General features: G+C 43.4%; 1 protein-coding gene across 4 annotated transcripts in view; it reads right to left on the reverse strand.

The window, feature by feature from the left end:
- Nucleotides 1-25,131, reverse strand: part of GRK3 (G protein-coupled receptor kinase 3) — a 124,910-nt gene that overhangs the window by 31,178 nt on the left and 68,601 nt on the right. For all 4 annotated transcript variants that reach the window (XM_081801940.1, XM_081801939.1, XM_081801941.1 and 1 more), the window contains 8 exons: nucleotides 23,974-24,048; nucleotides 22,824-22,885; nucleotides 18,849-18,900; nucleotides 17,045-17,136; nucleotides 13,093-13,192; nucleotides 5,639-5,717; nucleotides 3,886-4,016; nucleotides 1,630-1,724 (listed from right to left, as the gene is read on the reverse strand). In XM_081801940.1, the coding sequence (XP_081658066.1) occupies nucleotides 1,630-1,724; nucleotides 3,886-4,016; nucleotides 5,639-5,717; nucleotides 13,093-13,192; nucleotides 17,045-17,136; nucleotides 18,849-18,900; nucleotides 22,824-22,885; nucleotides 23,974-24,048 (686 nt within the window). The remainder of the gene's footprint in view (nucleotides 1-1,629; nucleotides 1,725-3,885; nucleotides 4,017-5,638; nucleotides 5,718-13,092; nucleotides 13,193-17,044; nucleotides 17,137-18,848; nucleotides 18,901-22,823; nucleotides 22,886-23,973; nucleotides 24,049-25,131) is intronic.

Below are 25,131 nucleotides of genomic sequence, written 5' to 3' on the forward strand. Positions count from 1 at the left end.
AAAAAGGAGGCACAACTTGGAAGCGGATTCAAATCCAGATCTGCTGCCTCGAAAGCCTTTGTTCGTGGCCAGGAGATGATGTACTTTTAAAATAGTGTCCTCACTATCATCATGCAAGCACGGAAAGCAACCTTCCCGATCCTACCCCCTTCTACAGCTGCTGTTGGAATCCGAGAACAGCTCACCGCTCAGAGCTGACAGGTGAATTACAGTAAGAAGTGGGTGCAGCTCTGTAAGGAAATCAATAACCCCATCACTGGAATTAATTCCTTTGCAAGATTAACTCTTCTGAGCTCTTGGATTCGCCTTCCAAGGTGGCTACACTAAATTGATGAAATTAGCATACCAAATAGCTACTGCATTAAAAATTCAAACAGCCCTCTTAAAAATGCCTGATGAACTTGCTGAGAGAAGCTTATGCAACCACAGGTTCTGGCCTAATAATTGCAAAGTGCTGGCAAAATGCTAATGCCATTATCTCTGGACCCCAGATTCTGCAGGAAGGGAGAAATCTGTTTACAGAATCGGTGCTCTCCACCACACACGTTTGCTCCAGGCTTTAAAAGGTAACTCTGACTTAACGTAGCCCCTCATCAGGTATTGCAGCAATGCAGAACCACTTGACCTCTACACCCACAGAAAGAAGGGTCTGGGGTTGATTTTCTGCATGGATGCGTGAGGTGAGACCCCTGGGAGATGAATGTTAACTCAGGAGGGACAATAAAATGTAATTTTAAAGGATTTCAGTGCTGAGAGTGATATATTTACAAAAAAAAAAAAAAAAAAGATTAAAGCAACACTCGTCTGTTCTACCACAAAATGCACCCATGTCCATGCCCTCCACCCGGATAAACTGATGCCAAAGGATCAGAAATGAAAAGCAGTGTGTGTTCCCTTCTGCTTCTGCAGAGGCCCGGGACCTGTCCGTCCCTGGACAGGGGTGAGCAGAGGGGTCAGGTGCTGGCTGAGGTCTGTGGGGCAGGGGGTTCCCTCCACATGGTCTGTTGGAGGACTGATGTAGTTAATGCTCAAGTCTAACATGGCCTGCTAGCGGATGATTTGTGTTTTTAATTAAAAAAAAAAAAAAAGATTCCTAATTTCGCTCCAGGGAAATAAAAAGCCATTTTGAAAACGAAGGAGAAAGTAGATGGAGACAGACGCTTGAGCTCTGGGCCTCCCTTGGAGAGCTGTACGCAGATGCCCCTGCACCTTGCCAGGCACACGGGCTTCCCTTTCTCCTCGGGACAAGTGCAGGGATTTAGTTCTGCCTACTCTGTAGACGAGAAGACGGAGGGGCAAGCAGGTGAACAGACTGACAAGGGTCGCACAGCCGGCATGGCTCAGGTCTGCTGCGGAGGCCCCTCTCTCCCCCAGACACCCGGGCCCCGGCGGTCACACTGCGGGCCCACCTACACTCCCCAAAGACAGAGGAGGCACACCCAGCTTAGCTCTGCTCCCATAACCAGGGCTATGGGGCCTGCCCCCGACCCAGCGTTATCACATATGGACAATCCCCTCTGGCAAGAAAAAGCTGGGGGAGCAAGCGAGCAGACTGGGCTCTGAGCCAATCCACGCGTCGCTGGAGAGGAACAACAGTGAACGGTGAACAAAGCTGACGGCACTACTCACACGCTCGCGTGGGGCTTCTTTTTGGAAAAGTCACAGGCGAGACCGAGATCGGATATCCTGACGTGTCCGTGCTCATCCAGGAGGATATTTGCGGGCTGAAGAGAAAGACAAGATGATCTTCAGGAGTTCCCAAATTGTCATAAGCTTTGAGAATCTCTACAACCACAGGAACGTGATACCCTATCATTTTATCTGAACACGAATTCCACACTATCACATCCAAGTTGGGTATGATGCTAAAAGTCACACTTTTCATGTTTAAATCCCGCAGGAAAGTGGCAATGACAGACACAAAGGAGTCTACTCATGAGATAACGAGACACAAGGCACGGAGCTTGCAGGGCTGATGACCACAGTTCATCAGAGTTAAAAAGTACTTCCCGCTCCCCACCCCCCGAATAGCGAACAGCGGCCCAGCCAGAGCCGCACACCTCTCCACAAAGGGAGCGCGTCCACCAGCTTCTCGGCTTCTGCGAACCACAAAGGCCTCAGGGGATGAGCCCACGAGGCACAGGACAGAAAGGAATCTCACGAGAATGTACCACCATGGACCTAAGAAATCAACACATTCCACAGTGCCGCACCAATCCCAATGAACGGCATTTCTGCTTCTGAGGACAGAATCAGAACCCAGGACCTCACCGAATGACCCAGGATGACTGTGACCACAACTCTGATGAAATGTATCTACTGAGATTAGATTTAGCTGGCATAATCATGGAAAACAAAGCTCCTCTCCCTAATATACATTGAATTACAGTCATCTTAATATTTTCCTGCTGGGGATCAACTATTGTTTTGCTTGAAATAAAAATAAATGGCATGCTATTATAAAACTGAAGCATGAATAATCATGAGTGACTAGAATTCAGTTTGAATAGAAATTAAAAAATACCACTGCCTACTGAATAGCTTAGAAAACAAAACAAAAAAAATACAGCATAAACATGATTAAAGACCGATTACAGATCTAAATTAAAATGTATTACAATAGTGCTTCATGGGCCTTCAGCATGTAGTTTATTCTTCTGCAAAACTCACACGAAGGAAACGAAATGTCATGCGCCAACCAGTGTCTAATTATTTCTAATTCAATGAAAATACATTTTTTTCTTCTTCATGCTCAGATGAAAACTAAGGAGATAATTTCGTAACCTTGCAGAAAGCTTTAAATTTTACAAAGTGTTTTGTGACAAAGTAAGAAGCTCAAAAATAAAATATAATATTTTAGATTCTTGGAAGGCAACCTTAAAAAGCGAAGACAGCTAATCAAAACACAGCAGCTCCTGAGAGAAAGGAGCATAATCTGCACATTTCAGTCGGTTACACTGGATTCATTTGAGAAAGAATCTGAAAGAGAAGGCAAACACCTCCCCCCGGAATGTATTTACCCTGTTGGGAAACTGTCTCTCCTATCATTTTTCTCCTCGTTATTATGTGCACATTACTGTATTTGCATGATCATTTCTACAATTTGTCAAGGTCCCTTTTATCTCTATCCCTGTCTTCTCGCGATGAGTGTCACCACGGAGGTACCGAGCAAACTCCTAGCTCCCTTATGAATGCAGAACCCAGGACCGAGCACCATGGCCTGGAAGGGGGAAACTTGGAATAGACTCACTGCATTTTTTTCCAAATCCAGAGGGAATAAGAATGAAGAAGCCCAGACACAGCCGTCTGGGGCTCTGCAGTTCAGGGACCTAGAAATCTGTTAGTGATTTCGAAGACAGTCCTAAAACAATGTGAAACTCTCCGAGTGGCCTTTAGGGGAAGTTCTGCAGGTTGATCGGCCCTGCCTCCGACGAGCTAGGACTCGGCCGTTCTGCGTCTCGGTTCACCCGTGTATAAATCCCGGAAGACACACATTCTCTGCTTTTCATCTTTGTACATCACCAGTTCTAACACAGAGCCATGACCAAACCAGTTGCTTAGTGAACATTAAGTGCATTACAATGAACTGTCACATCAGCAACGCCAAGAAACTCCTACCTTGCTTTTCATTAATTCATTGCAATTTTTGAGTTGGTGTGTGTGCTGCGTCAGGCAGGGGAACACACATTGAGCTGGCAGTGACAACTAGGAAGGAAAGGAGTGCCTGGCACAGAGTTTAGAATCTGGACAGAGAGACATCACACAGATGTGACCTCACTGGGGCTGAGGGGAGGGAAATGGCATGTCCTATGAAAGACAAAGGACCATCTGGAGACCCAGGACCACAATACCTACTGCACAGCTCCCGGAAACAGAGTGCCTTACCTTCAGATCTCTGTAAACCACAAACCGATTGTGCATGTGTTCCAGCCCCAGGATGATTTCAGTGGCGTAAAACCGCATCTCCTTCTCAGAAAACACCCCGTGTTGTGAAAGGTGATAGTGCAAATCGCCCCCTGGAACCAGAGACGCAGAGGTTAATACAAAGTGTGTCAGTTCACAGGAAACAAAAATCGTTGCCATCCTAAATAGGGCACAGTTGAAAAGAGGCAAACTTTGCTTCTGCTTTGTCTGTGTATCTGTCTTTGACTTCTGTAGTTTGCCAAAACACTTTCAGAAGTATAGAGGAATCTCAAACATTAGAAGACTTTCATGCCGGGATGGCTGGGATAATATACAACACAGTCATCACTCTCAGACTGGGAGTCCAGCTCCCAGATGCACCTTCACAGGGTGGGGGTATGGGGCAGCTAGGTTATCTGCTTTGAGTATTTACATCCTATCTAGTAACTGGACCAACCATGTAATGATCCAGCAGATGGCTTAGCAACTGGCTCCGTGGACAAGAAAGAAAGAAGCACACAGAGAAACAAAATGATCATATTGATAGATATTTGGGAAAGCAGATACAGTAAAAATTTAACTGGTGAAATCCAGGGAGGTGGGTATGGGGTGTTCCCAGGAAAATTCTTTCCGTCTTTGCCCCATGTTTGCAACTTTTCATAATAAAATGTTGGAAAAAGGCAATCATCATATGAGCTCAAGTTACAGAGACAGAGAATGTCACCAACAGGGTAAGGGAATGTTCTTATAAACTGTAAAGGAACAGCCTCTACTGATCTGGAGAAGTTAATGTGTGGCCAGCTCTATGGCCCCTGATTTTGCTTACGTATCTCGCCTTTCACGCACACGTGTTCCCGTATAACCACTGGCGGATCAAGATTTCCGGCATCCCAGAGGCTGCCCCGTGCCCTTCCCTGTCAGTGCCTCAGCGCCCGCCCCTGGTTAGGCCAAGGGACTCCATTCTGACCTCTTACCATCCCTTAGTTTTGCCTGTTCTGAGAGTCGCGTACATGGAATCACACAGGAGACATGCTATGGTGTCTGGCTTCTTTGCCCATTATTATGTCTGGAAAATTCCTCCATGTTGTTGAACGGATCTGGTTTTAAGTCAAACCCTCAAAACATAACAGAACCTCAAATGAACTTCCAAAAAAAAGGTAATTCATTTGCTATACTGTATGCATTTCAAGCTCTTAACTTGGAATATATACCATGTCACTCTCTAGTATTAGAAAACTATTTTTCCAGCTAGAACTTTCTCGGCATTTGCAGCGTCATCATTCATAGCTTAAAAGATCAATGGCTGGCTGGTCTGGGCTGAGGGTACAGAAGATTCGGCCCGAAGCCATGCTGGCCCACAGCCAGTCCTTCAAAGTTGTTTTCCGAATACACTTCTATCTTTGGCCTACGTTCTTATGAGGGATTTCATTCCTAAAAGTTGAGGGTCAGGAAACAAGCTAATTAAAGATCTAGGCCAGCTGCATTCCAGAAAATGCAGTTTCACTCTGCGTATTTTATGAAAATCTTTTCCAGAAAATGCAATTTCCTGGTGAGAGTCTAGGAGGGCCAGAGGGGAATGGTGGTCAACATTTTAAAATGAATTCTAAGGGAAACTTGAAGAGTAAGGTTTCCTTAAACCCAATTATCCAAAAGACCCAACCGCCAGGGTGCCTAGATCGGTGTCATGTCCCGGCGAAGTCTTTCCCTGCGTTCAGACTTCCTGCGTGTCGCTCACCGTTCATCAGATCCAAGATGAAGCAGAGTTTATCTGGAGTATGGAAGGCATAGGTCATACAGACAATGAAAGGACAGTCCTAGAGAGAAAAAGCAAGAGTTTGTAAGAAAAACAAAAGCTGTCCCGGGAAGCACGTGTTACCTGCTACCAAACAATATCCACAGCTTTTCTCATCCACATGGCTGCCCTGTGCGTTGAGCACAGACCCCTCCGTGGTACCCTTAATGGTCCCAGCAATACAGATCTGATAACATGACAAAATGCATAGAGACAGAGCATTACTAAGTGGAACAGATGAATTCAAAGGTCTCATCTCTCTCAGATTCATTCATGACCCTTTTATCTGCATCTTCTTCAAAGGACCCAGATTCTACAGAAAAATATTGCTGCCTTGCTAGTCTTTTTGTTGGTCAACATTTTTGTGCTGGCTAGTCAAATATCCATTTCAATCTCGGATTCTGACGTTGGAATAACCGTATTACATATATCACAATATAGGGAGGAAATCCCTATATTATTGTCTTGAAACACTGGGCGAGCATAGAAGGGAATTCAACTAGCTTTTCAAAGTGGAAAAATATACCAAGGTCAGGGACTGAATAACTCAACTATAAAGATGTCAGTTTTCCCCAAAGTAATCTAGAGATTCCATGCAATTTTAATTAAAATGAAAATCAACAAGCTGATTCCAAAATGTGTATGAAAATGTACACAGCTAGGAAAAGTAGAGACATTCTAGAAGAAAAACAAACCTGGAAAAGTTACATCACCAGATATCAAGACTTACTATAAAGCAAAAGTAAATCAGACAGTGTGGTAGTAGCCCAAGGACAGACAAACTGACCAACAGAACAAAAGAGAGAATCCTGAAATAGACTCAAGCATTAACAGTCAATTGATTTGTGATAGACTGACAAAACAGGGTGGGAAGAAAGGATGGCCTTCCCAATCACCGGCACTGGAGCAACTGGGTATCTGCACAAAGGAAGTGAACATCTACCCCTACCTCACACCACACACTAAAGTCAACTCCAGGCAGACAAAGATTTAAACGGAAAACAATGAAGCTTCTAGAGGAAAACAAAGGAGAATATCTTCATGACCTTAGGGTAATTAAAGATTTCTTAGGCCACAAAAAAGCACTAGCAGTAAAAATATTGCTAAACTGGACTACAATAAAATTAAGAACTTCTGTTCTTCAGGGGTGCCTGGGTGGCTCAGTCATTGGGCGTCTGCCTTCGGCTCAGGTCATGGTCCCAGGGTCCTGGGATCGAGCCCCGCATCGGACTCTCTGCTCCGCGGGAAGCCTGCTTCTCCCCCTCCCACTCTCCCTGCTTGTGTTCCTTCTCTCGCTGTATCTCTCTCTGTCAAATAAATAAAATCTTTAAAAAAAAAAAAAAAAAAAAAAGAACTTCTGTTGTTCAGAAGATACTATTAAGAGAGCAAAAAGGCAAGTCACAGAAAAGAAGATATCTGCAATTCATACACACATAAAGGACTCACATTTAGAATATACAAAGAACTCTGGTAAATCGATAAAGAAGAAGGCAAACAACCAACAGAATAATGGCAAAAAAAAAAAAAAGGCAGCAGTAGTAATAACAACAGTAATTAATTAATTTTAACAATGGGCACTTCCCATAAGAGAGTATCGAATAGCTCACGAGGCTCTGAACAGATGCTGGACCACAGTGGTCCCCAAGGAAATGTATTATTGCAATGTGTTATCGCTAAAACCCACGAGAATGGCTAAAATTAAAGAGACTGACAATACCAAGTGGTTGGAAAGATAGGGTGGAAATGGATCTCCCATATATGGCTTCTGGGAGCTCACAATGGTAGAAGTGCTCTCGAAAACTGGTGCTATCTGCCAAAGCTGAGCACCGTCTGCAAACCCTATGACCCAGCATTTCTACTCCCGGGTATACACCTCACAGCAACCTGGACTTCTGTGCACCAAAGAGAATGGCGTGAGACTCTTCCTCGCAGCACTATTCACAACAGCCCGAACTGGGAAGTGATCCGTCAGTGTTAGAATGGATGCATGGGGGCACCTGGGTGCCTCAGTCATTAAGCGTCTGTCTGCCTTCGGCTCGGGTCATGATCCCAGAGTCCTGGGATCGAGCCCCACATCGGGCTCCCTGCTTGGCAGGAAGCCTGCTTCTCCCTCTCCCACTCCCCCTGCTTGTGTTCCCTCTCTCGCTGTGTCTCTCTCTATCAAATAAATAAAATCTTTAAAAAAAAAAAAAAAAAAGAATGGATGCATGAACTGTGGGATATTTGTGCGTAGAATACTAGACAGCCATGGTCAGCAAGCTTTTTTGCAAGGGGCTAGACAGTAACTGTTCTCACTTTTACAGGCTCCATGCGGTCTTTGCTCCATATTCTTTGTTTATTTTCTATACAATCCCTTAAGAATGTAAAAACCATCCCTGATTCACGGGCTGTACAGAAACAGGCTACAAGGCAGATCTGGTTCACGGGCCTCGCACAGCTTGCAGGCCTTCACTGGTTAGCTGCAGGACGCCCTACTGCTCTGGGCAATGACTCAGATGGATCTCGCGCGCAACACTGAGCGACAGAGGCCCAGACGCAGAAGAGTACATTCAGACAAAGCCCAGACACGGGCAAAGCTAAATTCCGGTGTTGGAAATCTGGGCAGCGGTTAGCCTGGGCGAGGGGTGGGTGACCGGAAGGGGCACAAGACTTCTGGAATACAGGTCACTTTCTGTCCCTTGACCTGAGTGCCGGATGCGCACGTGTGTTCCCTTGGGAAACTTCATCGGTGCTAAGCCAAATTTATGACTAGGTCTTTACATACAGTGTATACTAGCCACTCACCTGATTCAAATAAAAACTGGCAAAAAAACAAAACAAAACAAAACAACTATATCCACTTTTTTAACAGAAACAAAAAATTATTAAATTCCACAGAAAATATTCAAGTTTCACAGAATAATCCATACATTGAATTTGCATTGTCCAAACCTCTGTTTTCAGGGCAGACCAATAAATCTGAGTTAATACCTTTCTATACCAAAGAATCAAGAACTTGAATTCAATTTCCATATATCTTCCAGAGGAAATAACTCCAGAATGAATTACAAATTTCATTTTGTGATCACCTAGTTTTTGCCTTAAAACGCTGTTGAGGTGGTATTAGTGACTACTGACTTCAAGCCCAATTTTGCTTTAAATAGGCAAAATAAAACTGCTTTCCTTTTTCTGTTAAAAGCCATGTTGCAAAAAAAAAAAAAAAAAAAAAAGCCATGTGGCCTTCCTGGGGCCCTCCTGGAACTACATAGGGAACCACCTTTCTAATAGCCTGCTGAAGATGGCTCATTCTGCTCCTTCCTTAGTGGGGTTCCCCACACACTCTGGTTCCTGATCTGAAGGGCAATTCAGATGTCACACAGAGAGGCTGGTGGACCCAGAACTTAGGGTCTTTCCCAGCTAGAGACAGCAACTGCACTCGCTCCACCAAGGAGACAAGTGGACCCTGCCAAGGGGTATTTCTGAACACGATGGGATAAGATCCTTCTAATGGTAGCCCTGAGAAAGTAGCAAAAGGGGCAAAAGGTTCACTTAGATCTTATGTTATTAAGATGGAACACGAACTGCCGATTTAGAATCACAGGCTGAGTAGGAAGGGCCTTTAAAAAAAAAAAAAGATCACCTGGTCCAACTTGTTTATTTTTAAGACAAGGAAACTAAGGCCCTAAAAAGGGGAAATGACCTGCCTGAGGTCATAAAGAAATTTGGTAGCCAGCCAAGATCTCACCCCCAAGTCTCCTGACCTTGTCCAGGGTTCTATGGTATGCTGCTTACAAAGGCAGGGTTTCTGTAGCAATGTAAAAGGAAAGCTCAGTTAAAGGGGTATGATTCAGTTGTCTCCACGCTGACCGCAGTCCCTCACCTCTCTCAGGTGCTGGGCAGAAACCACACCGGGTCTCGTGTGAAGCTCGAGACACAAAGAACCAAATACAGACCAATACGACAAAACAGGCAGCAATTTAATGACGGTGCAGGTAGAGTTCCCAACATAATCACGGTTAAGATGTTTTGCCTTGATTACCAATTAAAGGCAGTAAGAACTAGTGGATCCATTGGAGGCAGACCCTCAGTGAGGACTTCCTACAGGTACCGAGCAAAGTAGCCTGTATTCTGTAGGGACTCTGTGAAACTCTAATAAAATACACCATGAAGTACTTAAGAATTCTCCACCCTGCAGTCAGAGGAAGGCTTATGAGATCTTCCCGCTTCGAACACTTTGTCTCCAACTGCTGTTAAGATTTTTTTTTTTTTTACATCCTCAGAACTGGCCTGGAAAGCTCTTGACGGTCTGGTCTGGTTCCTGTCAGTCTCTCTCCCCTCTCCAGCTTCATCTTGTGCGACTCACGCATCACTTCAGACCCCGGCTCTGCTGACCTTCCCTGAAGTCCTCAAACCCTCCTGAAGTGCTCAGGACCCAGATACGTGCTGGCACCTCCGGGGACTTCCGAGGAGTATCCATTGTCACCCCCCTCACCCCCCCGGTAACTGCTTCCTGGGCACTGGGTACCTGTCTCACGGCTCTTGCCACACGTCCTAATTATCTATGCATTTCAAGATCGGGTGAACAAATATCACCTTCTCTCATTCTGTGCGGCTCTAAAAGAGCAAGGCGCAGAGTCACGTTTTGGGACCCCCACCTGCAGCAGAATACCTGGCACGATCTAGGCACTCCAATATAGTTCAGGAATGAATGAGTGAGACTTCAAGGACATGACGGGACTGTTTCATGAGGGTGCTAAATTAGCTCTTTCCCAGCTACGGACATGCTTATCCTGGTTCTGAAACTTGAAGATTTCCCTTTTTACTATTCTAGAATTACAGAATCCAACCAGGAACAGTACTTCCTACTGCCTCTTTGAAAGGTCGGGGGAAGGAACACTCAGTCTGAGACTGGAAGGAAAAAGAAAAAACTTCCAGTAAAAAGAAAACTATAACGAGTGACTTCAGTTCAGTTTCATGCCAACACCCTGGGAAACCACACTATACAGGTTAATCTGAAGTTTAACCTAGTGATGCCAAGAAAGATCATTAAAAAACCATAAAAAGTGGCCTTTGATTAGCAAAAGACAGAAAAAAAGAAAAGAAAAGAAAGAAAGAAAGAAAATGAAATTCCAAACAGCTTTATTACAACTCTTTTGGTTAAATTATGTATTATTTTTTTAAAGCTTTTATTTTTAAGTAAGCTCTACACCAGTGTGGGGCTCGAACTTACAACATGAGATCAAGAATTACATGCTCTCTGACTCAGCCAGCCACCCCCTGGTTAAATTATGTATTGATAAGTAAAACACAAAACAAAACAAGAAAACCTCAAAATTCCCAAAAAACAAAAACAAAAGCCAGGTTCGATATTTGAATAAAAAATATAAACAATTCTTTAAAGTTAGCTCAAAGTAGTAGACCAAATTAATCCCAGTTTTTTATTTATTCCCTTCAAGGGTAAGACTGGGGAGGAACCATACCTCTACTTAACTATATTCCCCTTCACCTGGAAAAAATAAATATAAAAATGCGCCATGAAAATTTCATGTATAGTTTCCAACACCAAAAATTTCTTTTTCCATAGGCTTTCTTGAGAATAAATATCCAAGGTGTTGGAGATAACTCATTAAAAATTAATATTTTAATTATCACTTAAAATCTGGAATAAGTGTACATCCATGTTTGAAATTTAAGACAACGACATTCCCAAAAGAACCCAGAAACCAGTGCCATTCGAACCGATTCCAATACAGTGTGCAAGCTGCTCAGTCTCCACTCCAACTAGTTGAAAACATGGTCGTGCACACAGGATAGCTCTTATTTGAAATGCTTAATGTCCATATGTTGGGAGGCAGTGGCACATAGATAGAAATTATTTATAGCTAAGGCATTTTCACTTATTACGGTTGAGCTAAATTATGATACTCTTCTACTTCAGTAGCAGATAACCTTTCTGAAACTGCTTAAAACTAATGCTAGAATAATATAAACCACAATACAATAAATACAGGTGTAAACAAAAAAACATGGAGCCTATCAGGTGATAGTAAGAAAGGAACAAGAGGGGACGGCTGGGTGGCGCAGTCGGTTGGGCATCTGGTTCTCGATTTGGGCTCAGGTCATGACCTCAGGGTCATGGGATCGAACCCTGTGTCAGGCTCTGTGCTCAGCAGGGAGTTTGCTTGAGATTCTCTCTCCCTCTGCCCCTCCCCCGTGCGCATGTGTGCATTCTCTCTCTCTCAAATAAATTAAAATCTTTAAAAAAAAAAAAAAGGAACACTAGCCAGGGAGTCTACAGACTCTGGACAAGGAAATTAACCTCTCTGGGTCTCAGGTTCCTTGCTTCCTAGTTGAAAGGGATTCTCTGATTCACCATTAAAATCTGATTCCTTCATCCTTTGGGTGAGGTTGGCCCTATTTAGAACCCAGCTAGGATATTTGGAGGCCACGCCCTCCCCAATAGATCTCACTGCACACAAACCCTCTTGGCTCAGTGTTTAACCTTAAATTCACATGTGAGGTACTCAGCAGGAGTCTGGCCACTCCACCGTCATTTCCTGCCTTCCCTTCGAGACCTCGAGTCCCTGACCTCCTCTGGCAGGCCTGCTGGTGCACACGGGCATGGCCAGGTTGGACACAGAGTTTTTCTGGGTGTCTTTATAGACATCTGTTCAAATAAATAAAAGCCAAGGCTTTGCTCATGGGTCATACCATTCACTGCAAAAGAAGCCAGAATGGGACACTATTTTGCAAGAAGACACAGGGTAAAAGTTTTTGGCACAAGCTGAGCTAAAAATGCTACCTGAAAACAAATACAATATCCAACAGGTGGAAACATGGTCTTGGAAATGGAAATGAGCAAAATCCACAGCAGGTAAAAAAGCAGCAAGATAGATAACGATAAAGCCACCCTCTAGAGACTGGGGACAGACCCAAATCCAGTTCAGGCCTGAGTAACCCGCAATGCTTCCTCTCTCTGTTTATTTACAGAGGACAAGAGCTGCTTTCCTCGTGCTCTTTCTTCTCTGGGTTAGTCCTCCATCATGCAGTCAGTTCTTAACTAGACTCAAGTGATTTCGTTGTTGTTGCCATGATTACTTCTGCCCTCTCTGCAAGCATATTCCGCCAAGAAGGAAGCCATAAACAGCCACTAAAGGGAGAAGCCGTGGGTGTGCATGATGATGGTCGCTAACACTTCTCTAACTCCCAAATTAAACAGAGATAATATGAGAATTACACACTATTTATATTAACTTAGTGCTGCTCTTCCCTGCTATAAATTCTAACCCACCCAAGAACTGGCTAGCTGCATAATTTGCTGGAAAAGAATGCCTGTATTTTAAATAAATTGTCCTGATATATAAAACCAACCAACCAACGAATACAGAAACAAGCAATGCTCAAAACGGAATACTTACCCCTGTACTCACAAGAGACAACATAATCCTCTCATTTAAGGCTAATGTTTCTCCTTGTTTCATCTTGATCCTCTTCTTATCCAAGCATTTCATTGCATACCTAGAAACATAAATGTTATTGAAAAAACTCTACTGAAAATATATCTAGGCTGCTTTAAATGATACACGTCGTATGGGGGAAAGTTTCTAAAGATTTGGGAAGTGTCTAAAAGAAGCAAAATGGTACCCAAGTGTCATGCAAAAAAAAAAAATTGTTTTTTTTTTTTATTTTGCATGTATTAAGAAAAAAATTCAAGGCCCCCTCCAGGAGGCGAAGCATACCTCCCCACTCCTTAGGTAAGGGCTGCACACAGTGAGCTCCTTCCTAAGAGAACAGCACGGAGTTACGGTGGAGGAGCCTGACGAACACTACCTCAAGCAAGTGGTCAAGGTGAGCATCAACAGTGATGAGTCATGTTAATGACGGGCATCCTTGATATGATGTGATGAGAATGGGGTTTTCTCTGGGGTCTTGCTTCCAAAAGCCCACAGCCCCAGGATAACCATGAGGAAAGCGCGCCTAAACTGGATGTCTAATAGAATGTCTATTCTACGGTATCCCTGACTGGGACTCCTCAAGGCTATCCAGGCCATCAAAAACAAGGAAAGTCTGCGAAACTGTCACAGTCTAAAGGAGCCTCAGGAGACATGATGACTTAACTGTAACATGGGATCTGGGAACAGAAAAAGCCATTGGGTAAAAACTAAGGAAATCCAAATAAAGTAGAGATTTTAGTTAATAATAACATATTGATACTAGTCATTTGTTGTGACAAATGTAAGACAGGGAGACTGGTGTAGGCCAGGGGAGCTCCCCTGTGCTGTCTCTACCTCCTTTCTAAACCTAAAACTATTCTAAAATAAAAAGGTTTCTTTAAAAAAAAAATCCAGCAATAATTAAGATATTTCTATCATTACATGAACAGAAGTTCCAATCCAATAAGAGCATAAAGTACAGGGATATAAATAAATTCAGTGAAATAAATTTTGCATGTATCGTTGCTGCCCAGTACTACCATGTGTGTGTTGTGGGGGTGCAGGGATATGTGTATAATATTTAGCATTTAGAAATTGTGATTTAGCAGTGGTCAAGATTTTGCAAGAGTGCAGAGTGCAAGACTCTAAAACATTGACAACCAACAAAATGAAAAGGGAAGGCATGTGCTCAAAAAGGCACACCCAAAAATGTGACTTTATTGATTTGTTTTTAATTTTTTTTTTTTTAAGTAATCTCCACACCCAATGTGAGGCTCGAACTCAAGGCCCCGAGATCAAGAGTCCCACGCTCTACCGACGGGGCCGGCCAGGCTCCCCTGATTTGTATTTAATCTTGATATTTAAGTTATCATATTTCAAATAATAAAAAGAATCAGTAAGACTTTTATATGAAAGTTAGTGAAGATCAGAAACAGCTGACAACTTAAGCTTTTTGAAAACCTGTAACAAACTCCTATTAAGGAAACACAGACATGTTAGCTGGCATTCTCTATAATCACGGGTGAAGAAAGCAGGACAATTTTTCAGCAGAAAGCTAAAAGGAAATTTTTACAAGGGCTTCAGGGGCTTTAGAACTCTATGTGCATGATTATAAATCCCCACTGATGGACGACTTTATAAGGCCCAGGTACATAATATGGTGGTTGTCTGGCTGTGACAGGACCCAGAAAATCCATTTGTTTCTAACTGATCATAACTTACAATGTGAGGACTTGGAACAAAACAGAGATGGATGTTCAAATTTGCTCATTTTATCTACTGTTCCAGGAATTCTTTTTTTTATTTTTTTTTAATTTTACTTATTTATTTGACAGAGACACAGCGAGAGAGGGAACACAAGCAGGGGGAGTGGGAGAGGGAGAAGCAGGCTTCCCACAGAGCAGGGAGCCCGATGCGGGACTCGATCCCAGGACCCTGGGACCATGACCTGAGCCAAGGGCAGACGCTTAACGACTGAGCCACCCAGGCGCCCCTCCAGGAATTCTTTATAACAAATCCACCAATGGAGACATTAATTTACTTAATTACGGGATCGCATATCGAGTATATATGAAGTGATGTGTTCTTTAAATATTTAATTTTCGTGATGAATTTCAAAATGTTTCATCTACTTCTATCGCTACCCCCTACCACGATGGCATCCGGTAAACGTTTAAATTGTAGACCAGAGAAGCCAGCACACACGGGCCTGGAGCCCCTGGGTTGAGCAAGTTGGCTTCCACTGGCTTCTGAGGTAGGTGGCAGTTTGAGGAGGGGCTCCGGGGCCAGTGCACATGTGACTGGCAGCCTGCGGACTGGAAGGACACACTCCCGGATCCACAGGGACTGAGCCTGGCCACTTTCTAGCTGCGGGACTCCCGGTAAGTGTCTACCCTTAATCTAAAAAGTAGAAGACAGTTTTCCACACACTGAGAATCATGTAAAATAATAAATGTAATGAAGAGATGCGTTGATGTTATTAATTTCTACATCTACGTCGTGTGGCAGATGAGCAGATCCCCTAAATACGTGGACAAGCCGCAGGGATGAAGGAAAAAGAACAGTCGGTGAAATGGAGTAAGTGACAAGTACATCACTTAGGATCAGGGCCCACCGTGGCACTACAGTGGGACGAGGGACCTGGGCACACTGTTCATTAATTCTGACTATGGAAGAGGCAGTGGTCTGTGCCTTAAAGTGTATCCAATTCTCACGACGAGGAAGTATTTTCCCGACCCCACAGACCAGGATGCCGAGGCTGGACGGAGGCACAAACTTCGTGCAAGTCAGCTATGACCCGGCCATGGGCCGCCCGGACCCGCACTCTAGATCGCCAGGCCATCCTGTCTCAGCAGGGCACCAGACTTCACGCGCCCGAGTGCCAGACACTGGGTTCACCCCGCACAGGGCCCCACAACAGGAAGAAGACCAGCGGGCACACATCAGTGAAGGTAACCTTCAGCCCCCACATAATAAAAATCATGCCCATGACAGGACCTGTCTGAAAAGTAGGAGGGCGACTTGGTAAGGCCTTCAGTGCCCAGTCACAGGGAGGACCCGAGCGGAGGCTGAGCGACAGTGCTCGCTAGACAGTGCTGAGGAGGCAGGAGAGGCAGGCGCTGAAGTCGGTGACCCCAATTACTCCCTCGTACATCTACAGTGACGTTATCAAGCTGCACGGCTGATTCCACTCGGCCACGGCTCTAACAGGCCTGTCACTTGATCACACTTGTAGTTCTGCGTCTATCAAACTGTATTTTCCCATTCTCTTTTGTTTCCAGGTACATGTTCACTTAAACAAACTCCTTCTATATTTAAAAAAACCAAAACACCTTTCCCCCCTGCACTCCTTAAGAACTCCAAGACCATTCACCTTCTGGAAGAGGCCTGCGCCTGGCTCATGTGCACGTAACTGCCTCACATCAACCTCCTCCCGTAAGATAAGCAACTAAGACGGTGATGGAGCCCCATGACTGTGATCCTCACAGCAGGCAGTGCATCCTTCTCACTAACCTCAGGCTACCCATCTATGGAACGGACATCTCCTGGAAAGCTACACCACCCTAAAGGGCATATGCTAAATCACAGGTGCGTCACCGTTTAGAAGAGAATGTCTCTCCTCTGCAAAGCAGAGAATTCTTTGCAGCAGATCGGACCGGGAGGCTGTACATAATGCCCCTTCTTGGTCACCTCCAGATCCCAGGCTCCTTCACCCGTGGCCTGAACCACAAGGGCTCATAACACACAGTACCTGGTTAACTTCCCTCTGAGCCCTAAGAAGTGGAAGTTCCAGCTGACTGTTCTCATTTATAATGCTTAACAAAATAGAACCTCTTTCTTCCTGAAGTAAGGCACTTCAGGAGTGGGAAGATGGGCTTCCATAAATCGATGTAGGCATTTTCTATTAATGCAAGTATAAAACCCACAGAGAGCTTACATTTTTCCAGTGTCTGCTTTCCTGCAACCATACACTTCACCAAATCCTCCTCGTCCAATGATCCTGTGTACGCTAAAATCATTCATGGTCAACTGTGAATTCAAAACACGAAATGGAAACATAGAGTTGCATTAAAATTATGTTATTGTTTTCATGTAAGACACAGTTACTAAACTAGCAGTTCTGAAATAAGGATCTGCATTTTCTGTGACTGACTGCTCTAACAGATGAGATGCGCAAGGTGGCAAGACCTTCTAGAACCTCCTTCCGCTCTACCCCCAAAATGCATAAAAGGGAGGCAAATGGGCAGACAACAGAGTGGGAGTCGAGTTAGATTGTTTTTCCAATCTCCTAAATGTTAGGTTATTAGACGTATACCCTGAAGACAAGGGAGTGTGAAATTTCTACTCAAAATGAGAGTGTCCTTAACTACTCTGAAGCTGGAAGTTTGGGAACAGCTCAGCAATTCTAGGAACTGTCATGGTAGAAAAATAAATCTACATCAAGGGCATCTACGTTTTCATAATAGTGGACCATATGATCAGAAAACCCAACGGATGCTGGCCATGTGAATTTTTTATCGATAACATCACAGAATAGTGAAGACTCGTGCTGGGCATGTGAGTGTGAAACAAGACACTAAATATGAGGAAAGTACATAAAGAGGTTTCATTCATAAGCCCTCTCCTTGTGTCAATATCTCAGTAATGGCCTGCTTCCTAAGTAGGTTTAATAGTCTTAGATGGCACAAAGGCAGACAGTGAGCCTGACATTCACGGTGGTTTATGTATCCTGGCAAGTTAAGGGTCAGATTCCTGAAGGGTTCCCCCAAACAACCCTTCAAACACCATGTTTGCAGTCAGGTAACTGGGCCCAAAGGCTTCACATCCGATGCTCAGGGGACAGCAGAATATGAGCACACCAGGTCTGCTGAAGGAGAATACGCATCACAAAGATCTATGGCAGACAGAAAGGATTTTTTAAAAAAATGCGTTATTTGCCCTCTTGTTTCCAAAATTGTGCCAGGATATGTGAAAGAAAGGAGTTAAAAAAAAAAAAAAGTGCTTCTCCCAATGGTACCGGCAAGTAAAAAACTAAAAAAACTACAAGAAGAAAAAACACTAAAAAAAATCCAGCTGATTATTTCTTTTCCTCTTTGCAAACCTATGTGAAGGGAGAACATGAAGGAGAAAGTAAAAGAGGATGTACCGAGGAAGGAGGGTTCTAAAAATGAAGAAGGGGACGTCCCAGGAATTTCTGACGTTGAAAGCTAAAAGCAGAGGAGACATTCACAGGAAGTGCGTGTTAGTTAGAAAGGAGCCTGTCTTTGAGGACTGCTTTTCTCGTTCTCAGAAATAATCAAAGAGGAGATGAACCCTTGGTCTAATAAAAGATGTCATCATTTTTATTACAAGATTATACCTAATAATACGGAAGAGAAGGGAGACTTTACCAGGATGGCAAAAGCCAAGGGCATGTGGGAAGTACGTTACGTGGGGGCCTTGTGTTTTGGCTACTATTTCTGTAGAAGGGTCGATCACTGCTTAAAATACCCTTTCTTAAATAAATAAACACATTCTTACATGAATCTGAAAAAAGAGAATTAAAACCCGAATTGTTTAAGAGGCTGGATACGGGAGGATGAATTCTTCCTACACAGAGCTGTAAGGGTGATATCTGTTTAGACAGCGTATTACCCGTGGGAGTGTGCTCCGGGGTATGAAGTATTTTCTCACGAAGTTAAGCCAGAGGAAGTTTTTATTTAAAAAAAAAAAAGGAAAGAATAAGAGAAGAGGATACTCACATGGATATTTAATTCTACGTTTTTCCACTGACAGAATCGAGTGAATTTGTCACTAAAAAAGAATAGAAACAGTCACTGAAAAGTTGCATATCCCATGAATCGGATTTAAAGAGCAACGTTAAAGGACAGACGAGGATGGTACCACTCGTGCTGCTTCTTGACCGGAGGGACGTTTCCTTCCATATCTTTTCACAAAGACTTCACCGGTCTTTGTGGCTTTATTTCATGATTCAGGTGCACGATGTCATATTTCCCTTAAATTGTGGTGATTGTTATGGTCCCATCTATCTGAATCAGCACCATCCAAGAGAAGGCCTAACGTGAGCCCCATACGTACTTTCATTTTGATAACGTATTTTATTTAACCCCAGTATAGAGAAAAAATTATCATTTCATCATGTGTGTGATTGGTACAAAATTAGTAATGAGACTTCTACATTCTTGTTTTTATATTAAGTCGTGAAACCCAGTGTGTATTTTGCACTGAGAGCCCATCTCGATTCACACTCAGTCATTTCAAGGGCTCAAGAGCTACATGTGGCCAGTGGCTCCCATACTGGACCACGCAGCTCTAAATGACAAAATATTCGGGGGCGCCTGGGGGGCTCAGTCGGTGAAGCGTCTGCCTTTGGCTCAGATCATGATCCCGGGGTCCTGGGATCAAGCCCCAAATCGGGCTCCCTGCTCAGCAGGAAGCCTGCTTCTTCCTCTCCCTCTGCCCCTCCCCCTGCTTGTGTTCCCTCTCTCGCCGTGTCTCTCTGTCAAATAAATAAATAAAATCTTTAAAAATAAATAAATAATGACAAAATATTTATAAATAATGGTAATAGCAGCAAACACTCAGCTAGTGCTTTCCATGGGCCAGGACCTGTTCATTTCCCCCTCCAGCGACAAGATGAGCAGGTCTGACGAGCAGGAATGATGATGCCCATTCTGCAGCAGAGGAGACCAGGGCCTGGCCAAGGCACACAGTGAGAGGAGTAGGGATGGATCTGAACCCGGACCAAATAACGCTGCTCAAAGATACAAATGCTGTAGGAGAAAAAGCCCTTAGACTAGAATCACAAGACGCGATAAGTCCTACTGAGCGGATTTGTTCCCACAATTTACTCATCTTCTTGATGAGTACTTTTTTTTCCCCCTCTGTCTAAAAAAATATCTATCCCCACAGCTTATTTAATAAAGTCGTTATTTTCATTATGTTTATTAATGAGCAACACTGTAGTGTTTGTTTTAAAACATTTTTTTTTAAAAGATTTTATTTATTTATTTATTTGACAGAGAGAGAGAAACAGCATGAGAGGGGGGAGGGTCAGAGGGAGAAGCAGACTCCCCGCCGAGCAGGGAGCCCGATGCGGGACTCGATCCCGGGACTCCGGCATCATGACCTGAGCCGAAGGCAGTCGCTTAACCAACTGAGCCACCCAGGCGCCCTGTTTTAAAACATTTTTTCAAAAGAAATGCTTTCTAGATTGAACACTCTTCAAAGGCAAAGAATATTCTTGGTGACTGCTGGATTTCATCTAGCCCCTGGCACAATTCCTTACACGGGCACAGTATCCAGAGTTCTATGAATGAATGAATGAATGAAAAGGAAAGGAAGAAGGGGAGAGAGGGAGAGAGTACTATGAAATACATGGTCCAGGAATTACTGGCATTCTAACAGAATGCATTAAGGCATCTAAATATCCCAGTTGCCTGGGGGGGGGAGCGGGGGTGGTTCATTTAATATGCCATCTAAGACAAATGTAGTGATCCAAAGGGGCACATGCACCCCAATGTTTATAGCAGCAATGTCCACAACAGCCAAACTATGGAAAGAGCCTAGATGTCCATCAACAGATGAATGGATAAAGAAGATGTGGTGTATGTGTGTGTGTATATATATATATATATATATATATATATATATAAAATGGACTATTATGCAGCCATCAAAAAAACCGAACTCTTGCTATTTGCAATGACGTGGATGGAACTAGAGGATATTATGATAAGTGAAATAAGTCAATCAGAGAAAGACAAGTATCATATGATCTCACTGATAGGAAGAATTTGAGAAACAACACAGAGGATCATAGGGAAAGGGAGGGAAAAATGAAACAAGACGAAACCAGAGAGGGAGACAAACCATAAGAGACTCAATCTCAGGAAACAAACTGAGGGTTGCTGGAGTGGTGGGGGGTGGGAGGGATGGGTGGCTGGGTGATGGACACTGGGGAGGGTATGTCCTATGGTGAGCGCTGTGAATTGTGTAAGACTGATAAATCACAGACCTGTACCCCTGAAACAAATACTATATTATATGGCAATAAAAAGACAAAAAAAAATTATATGCCATCTAAGGATCTTTTAAAAATATTTCTGAGGCTAATACAGTCAAGTTGAAAATCAAAAGCAGAAGAACTCTTTGTAATTATGCAGCATCTTTTGTCAGTGAATCGAAAATGATGTTTACAGAGTGTTTCATTGATCTCCCTATCATCTCTGTGAGGTTAGTAAAATAAAATTATATTTTGAGCATTTCTGAGAGTTATTTCACGAAAAGAATGCAAAACAGATAAAAATGAAGAAATTCGCTTTGAAAGTAATTTACATAACATGGTTAATGGCTTCAGAAAATCCAGTGTACCTGCTTGCCTAAAACACAAACAGCTTAGATTTCTTGTGGCAGTAAGAGCAGAAGGCTCACCTAGTGGGACAAAAGGACATGCAGGTTGACCAGGTGGCCAGTAAGCCAAGAACAAGCTACCAGACCCCCTCCCTCATTGTTAACTCCCATCCCCATTTCTCCCCCCTTTCCCAACGATCACCTAGAAGCTCGGCTGACCCCAAGAGCTGGGAGAGGTCAGAATTCTGAACCAACAGCACCGGAGCCAGGGCAGGCCGGACCCCGCTGAAACACAGCCAGCCTACCCCCTCAACGCGAGCCACCGCTTTCTGGCAAAGTCTCCGCTCCGACTCAGAAAAAGGTAGTAATCATTTGTATGCATATTAGTTTCCCAAAGTACTGACTCCACTCCAGGATAAAATTATCTCTTGAACTCTAGTGGCATCATAACACAACTGTTTTTTTTTTTTTCTTTTTTAATTACTTTAGCTCTGTGAATAAGTGGAGGGAAAAACCGCAGAGAAGCAGCATTTGTTCTAACGGGGCAATTACTGAACAGCTGTGGGCTGCTCCAGCACCGAGACTCGATCATCACGGCGATTGTCTAGAAATTAGCCCAGTTTGCGGAGAAGAGCACAGTCAGTGTGAAAGCAGATTCCGCTGAAGAGTGCATGATCTCAGAGGGATACTCGAAATCCCAGCGAACGGACTGCTGGTGGCCGGAAAGGCATATGGGCCGGCCGCCTTCACAGACATCGCTGAACATGTTCGGGGTTTCGTACGACAAACATACACATACAGTTTGAGTAGCTCAAAGGGGCACATTTATTAGGGAAAGTAATAATATATGTGACCACAGACATCTGCCTAGAACCTCAAATTCTATTACATAAAGAATCAAGTGCAATCTGGTCCCACCTTGGGGGACAGGATCTCAAAAAGCAAACAAATGAATTAGATAGGTTATAGAACCGTGCTTGCCTTAGCAAAGGTGTCCCAATAAGATACTCTTGATACTGTGGTTCCATAGTCTATTTAAACTTTAGACCATTTTGAAGCTAAAGAGCTACAGATTCAAAGAGACACCAAGATATGCAAATCCTAAATAATAAAGTACTGAGGTGACAGTGTAACATGAAGGCTGGCACATAGTAAATGCTTGGTAAGTACATTCATTGTCAAGAACAAACTGATACCCATTTTAAGGACAGCGTCCATTGGGTAAAATGAGGTAAACCTATAGAACAGCTGTGGGCTGTTCTATATATATATATATATAGTATATATATACTATTATTTTAATATAACGTTAGACGTCAAGTATATCTCAAAAAAATGTTATGTACATACATGAAGTTTCATACCTTTCCATAAACTTTTGGAAAATGTTGCCTCGAAGACTTTCACAAATTTCTTCTATGTAGGGCTGGAAGAGATGGAAAAGAAATCCCACACTGCATAAATAGGAACCTAGAACACATACTGACGAGACTCGGATGACCCGCAGCTCCCACTCTTGCACTTGCCCAATTTTTAGTAACGGATTTATAACCGTGATTATTTAATAGTTATCTACAGCTCAACTGCATGCTCTGTGAAGGTATGGACAGGTCCGTCTGTTTGCCCCGGCATCCCTATTGCCTGGCATGGTTCCTGCAAAGTCACAGATGCTTCCCAAGTGACCATGGTTGGTTTTCCAGGTGTGTGACCCGTGCAGTCCCACAGGGCTCATGCTCAGAAGAGCCAGGGCTTGGTTTCGTGTCCCTGCCTAACCCATCTTAAAATTCTGAATTTCTGAACAAGGGGCCCCAAGTTTTTTAATGCTGTGCTGGGCCCTGGAAGTTATGTAGCACATTTTGTAAATGACTAAAAGTGTTGATAATCAGCATTGATATGAGTTTTAAAGACTAAAAGCTAATGATCCGTGGAGTAAATTTTTTTTTAATTAGCTATTTTACTTATGAACTTTCTACCCCTTGGAATCACAGAGCTAAAGGTAACCATGGGGAAGAGTTAATCCCTCTCCTCATTTTGCCCAGGAGGCTGCAGAACTTTGGACAGGTGCTTTCCCAAGGTCTCTGAGCAAATCCGTGGCTAGGCCAGGATGAAGGGCTCCTGGCTCACTTGTGTGGTGCGCATCCCTTTATGGAAAACAGTCTGCCGGGGACTCTTGTACCACATAAGTATGAACCACACAGGTTCCACTTACACGTTGATTTTTTTACATACAATACTAAAAATGTATTTTCCTTATAATTTTCTTAATGACATTTTCTTTTCTCTAGTTTACTTTATTATAAGAATACAGTATATAATACATACAACATATAAAATCTGTGTTAATCGACTGTTTATGTTATCGGTAAGGCTTCCGGTCAACAGAAGGCTATTAGCAAAGTTTGGAGGCAGGAGCCAAAAGTTATACGTGGATTTTTGACTGCATGGGGGTCAGTGCCCCAATCCCTGTGCTCTTCAAGGGTCAACAGCATTTATTTTGAAATAATTTTGTCTTACCTGGAAAAGAGTTGATGTCACTTGTTTCTTGGATAGGTGACTTTGCACATGCTCTACGGCTTGCTTTGAGAATGGCTTTTCAAAAAAAATTAAAAAAAAAAAACAGAATTTTTTTTTCCACAAATATAAAACGTAACAAACCTCTGTACGTTACACAATACTACAGCATATAATTTGACACAATTACTAAGCAGGAACCTGTGGTAATTATATTGACATGCATTTTTTAAAAATCAGCTGGATATCTGTGGGCAATCCAAACAGATACTTGCTCCTCTGAGCTTCCGCAGTTCTTAGCCACCATGTCAAGAAGGATGATGAGCACGGGGGCACCTGACTGACGTAACATAACTCCACAAGAGTTTAAGACTACTGTGATTAAAAAAAAAAAAAGTGTAAGGAATCTTATTATCACCTTACTAAATGTATACATCCCTCAATTAGTTAATGACAGGGTCCCGAAACTGTAAAAATTTCCACTATATAAGAGAAAACAAATGCATGAAAATCCATGTAAGAATTGAAAGCCAGGGTGGTAGGAGGCTGCAAGTTAAGGAAAGTCTTGCTGTGACCATAGCAGAAGGGAGCTGGCTCTAAAAAAACAGTTCCAATAAGAACTACACACTCTCTTCTCCCTCCAAACTTCAAATTACGTCTTCTTTAAGTATGCACCACAAGAGGAAAAGCTGAAAACGCCCAACATACTGCCAAAAACCCTCTAAACTGCTGAGCGACGTGAAAACCAAGTTTCAGTGGCATCCCCACGGAACACCTGGCATTTTCCAAGGCTCGACCATTCTCCGGCAAGGTAGCAGGGCACCAAGCCTCAACCATCAGGACTGGCTCAGGAATTCTGTCTACTACAAGTGAGGTGAGGCCAACAAAGAAATGCAGGGCACAAGAGGTGCACCAGTCACAGTTACTCAAGTGGCAGGAAGAACCGTGAATGACACAGTGAATGCAGAAGCACTACAATAAATCATTATCGGGCGCCTGGGTGGCTCAGTCGGTTAAGCGACTGCCTTCGGCTCAGGTCATGATCCCAGAGTCCTGGGATCGAGTCCCACATTGGGCTCCCGGCTCAGCAGGGAGCCTGCTTCTCCCTCTGACCCTATCCCCTCTCATGCTGTTTCTCTCTCTCTCTCAAATAAATAAATA

The sequence above is a fragment of the Leptonychotes weddellii genome, chromosome 13 (assembly GCF_054177405.1).
Source record: "Leptonychotes weddellii isolate Sample4059 chromosome 13, ASM5417740v2, whole genome shotgun sequence".
NCBI classification, from domain to species: Eukaryota; Metazoa; Chordata; class Mammalia; order Carnivora; family Phocidae; genus Leptonychotes; species Leptonychotes weddellii.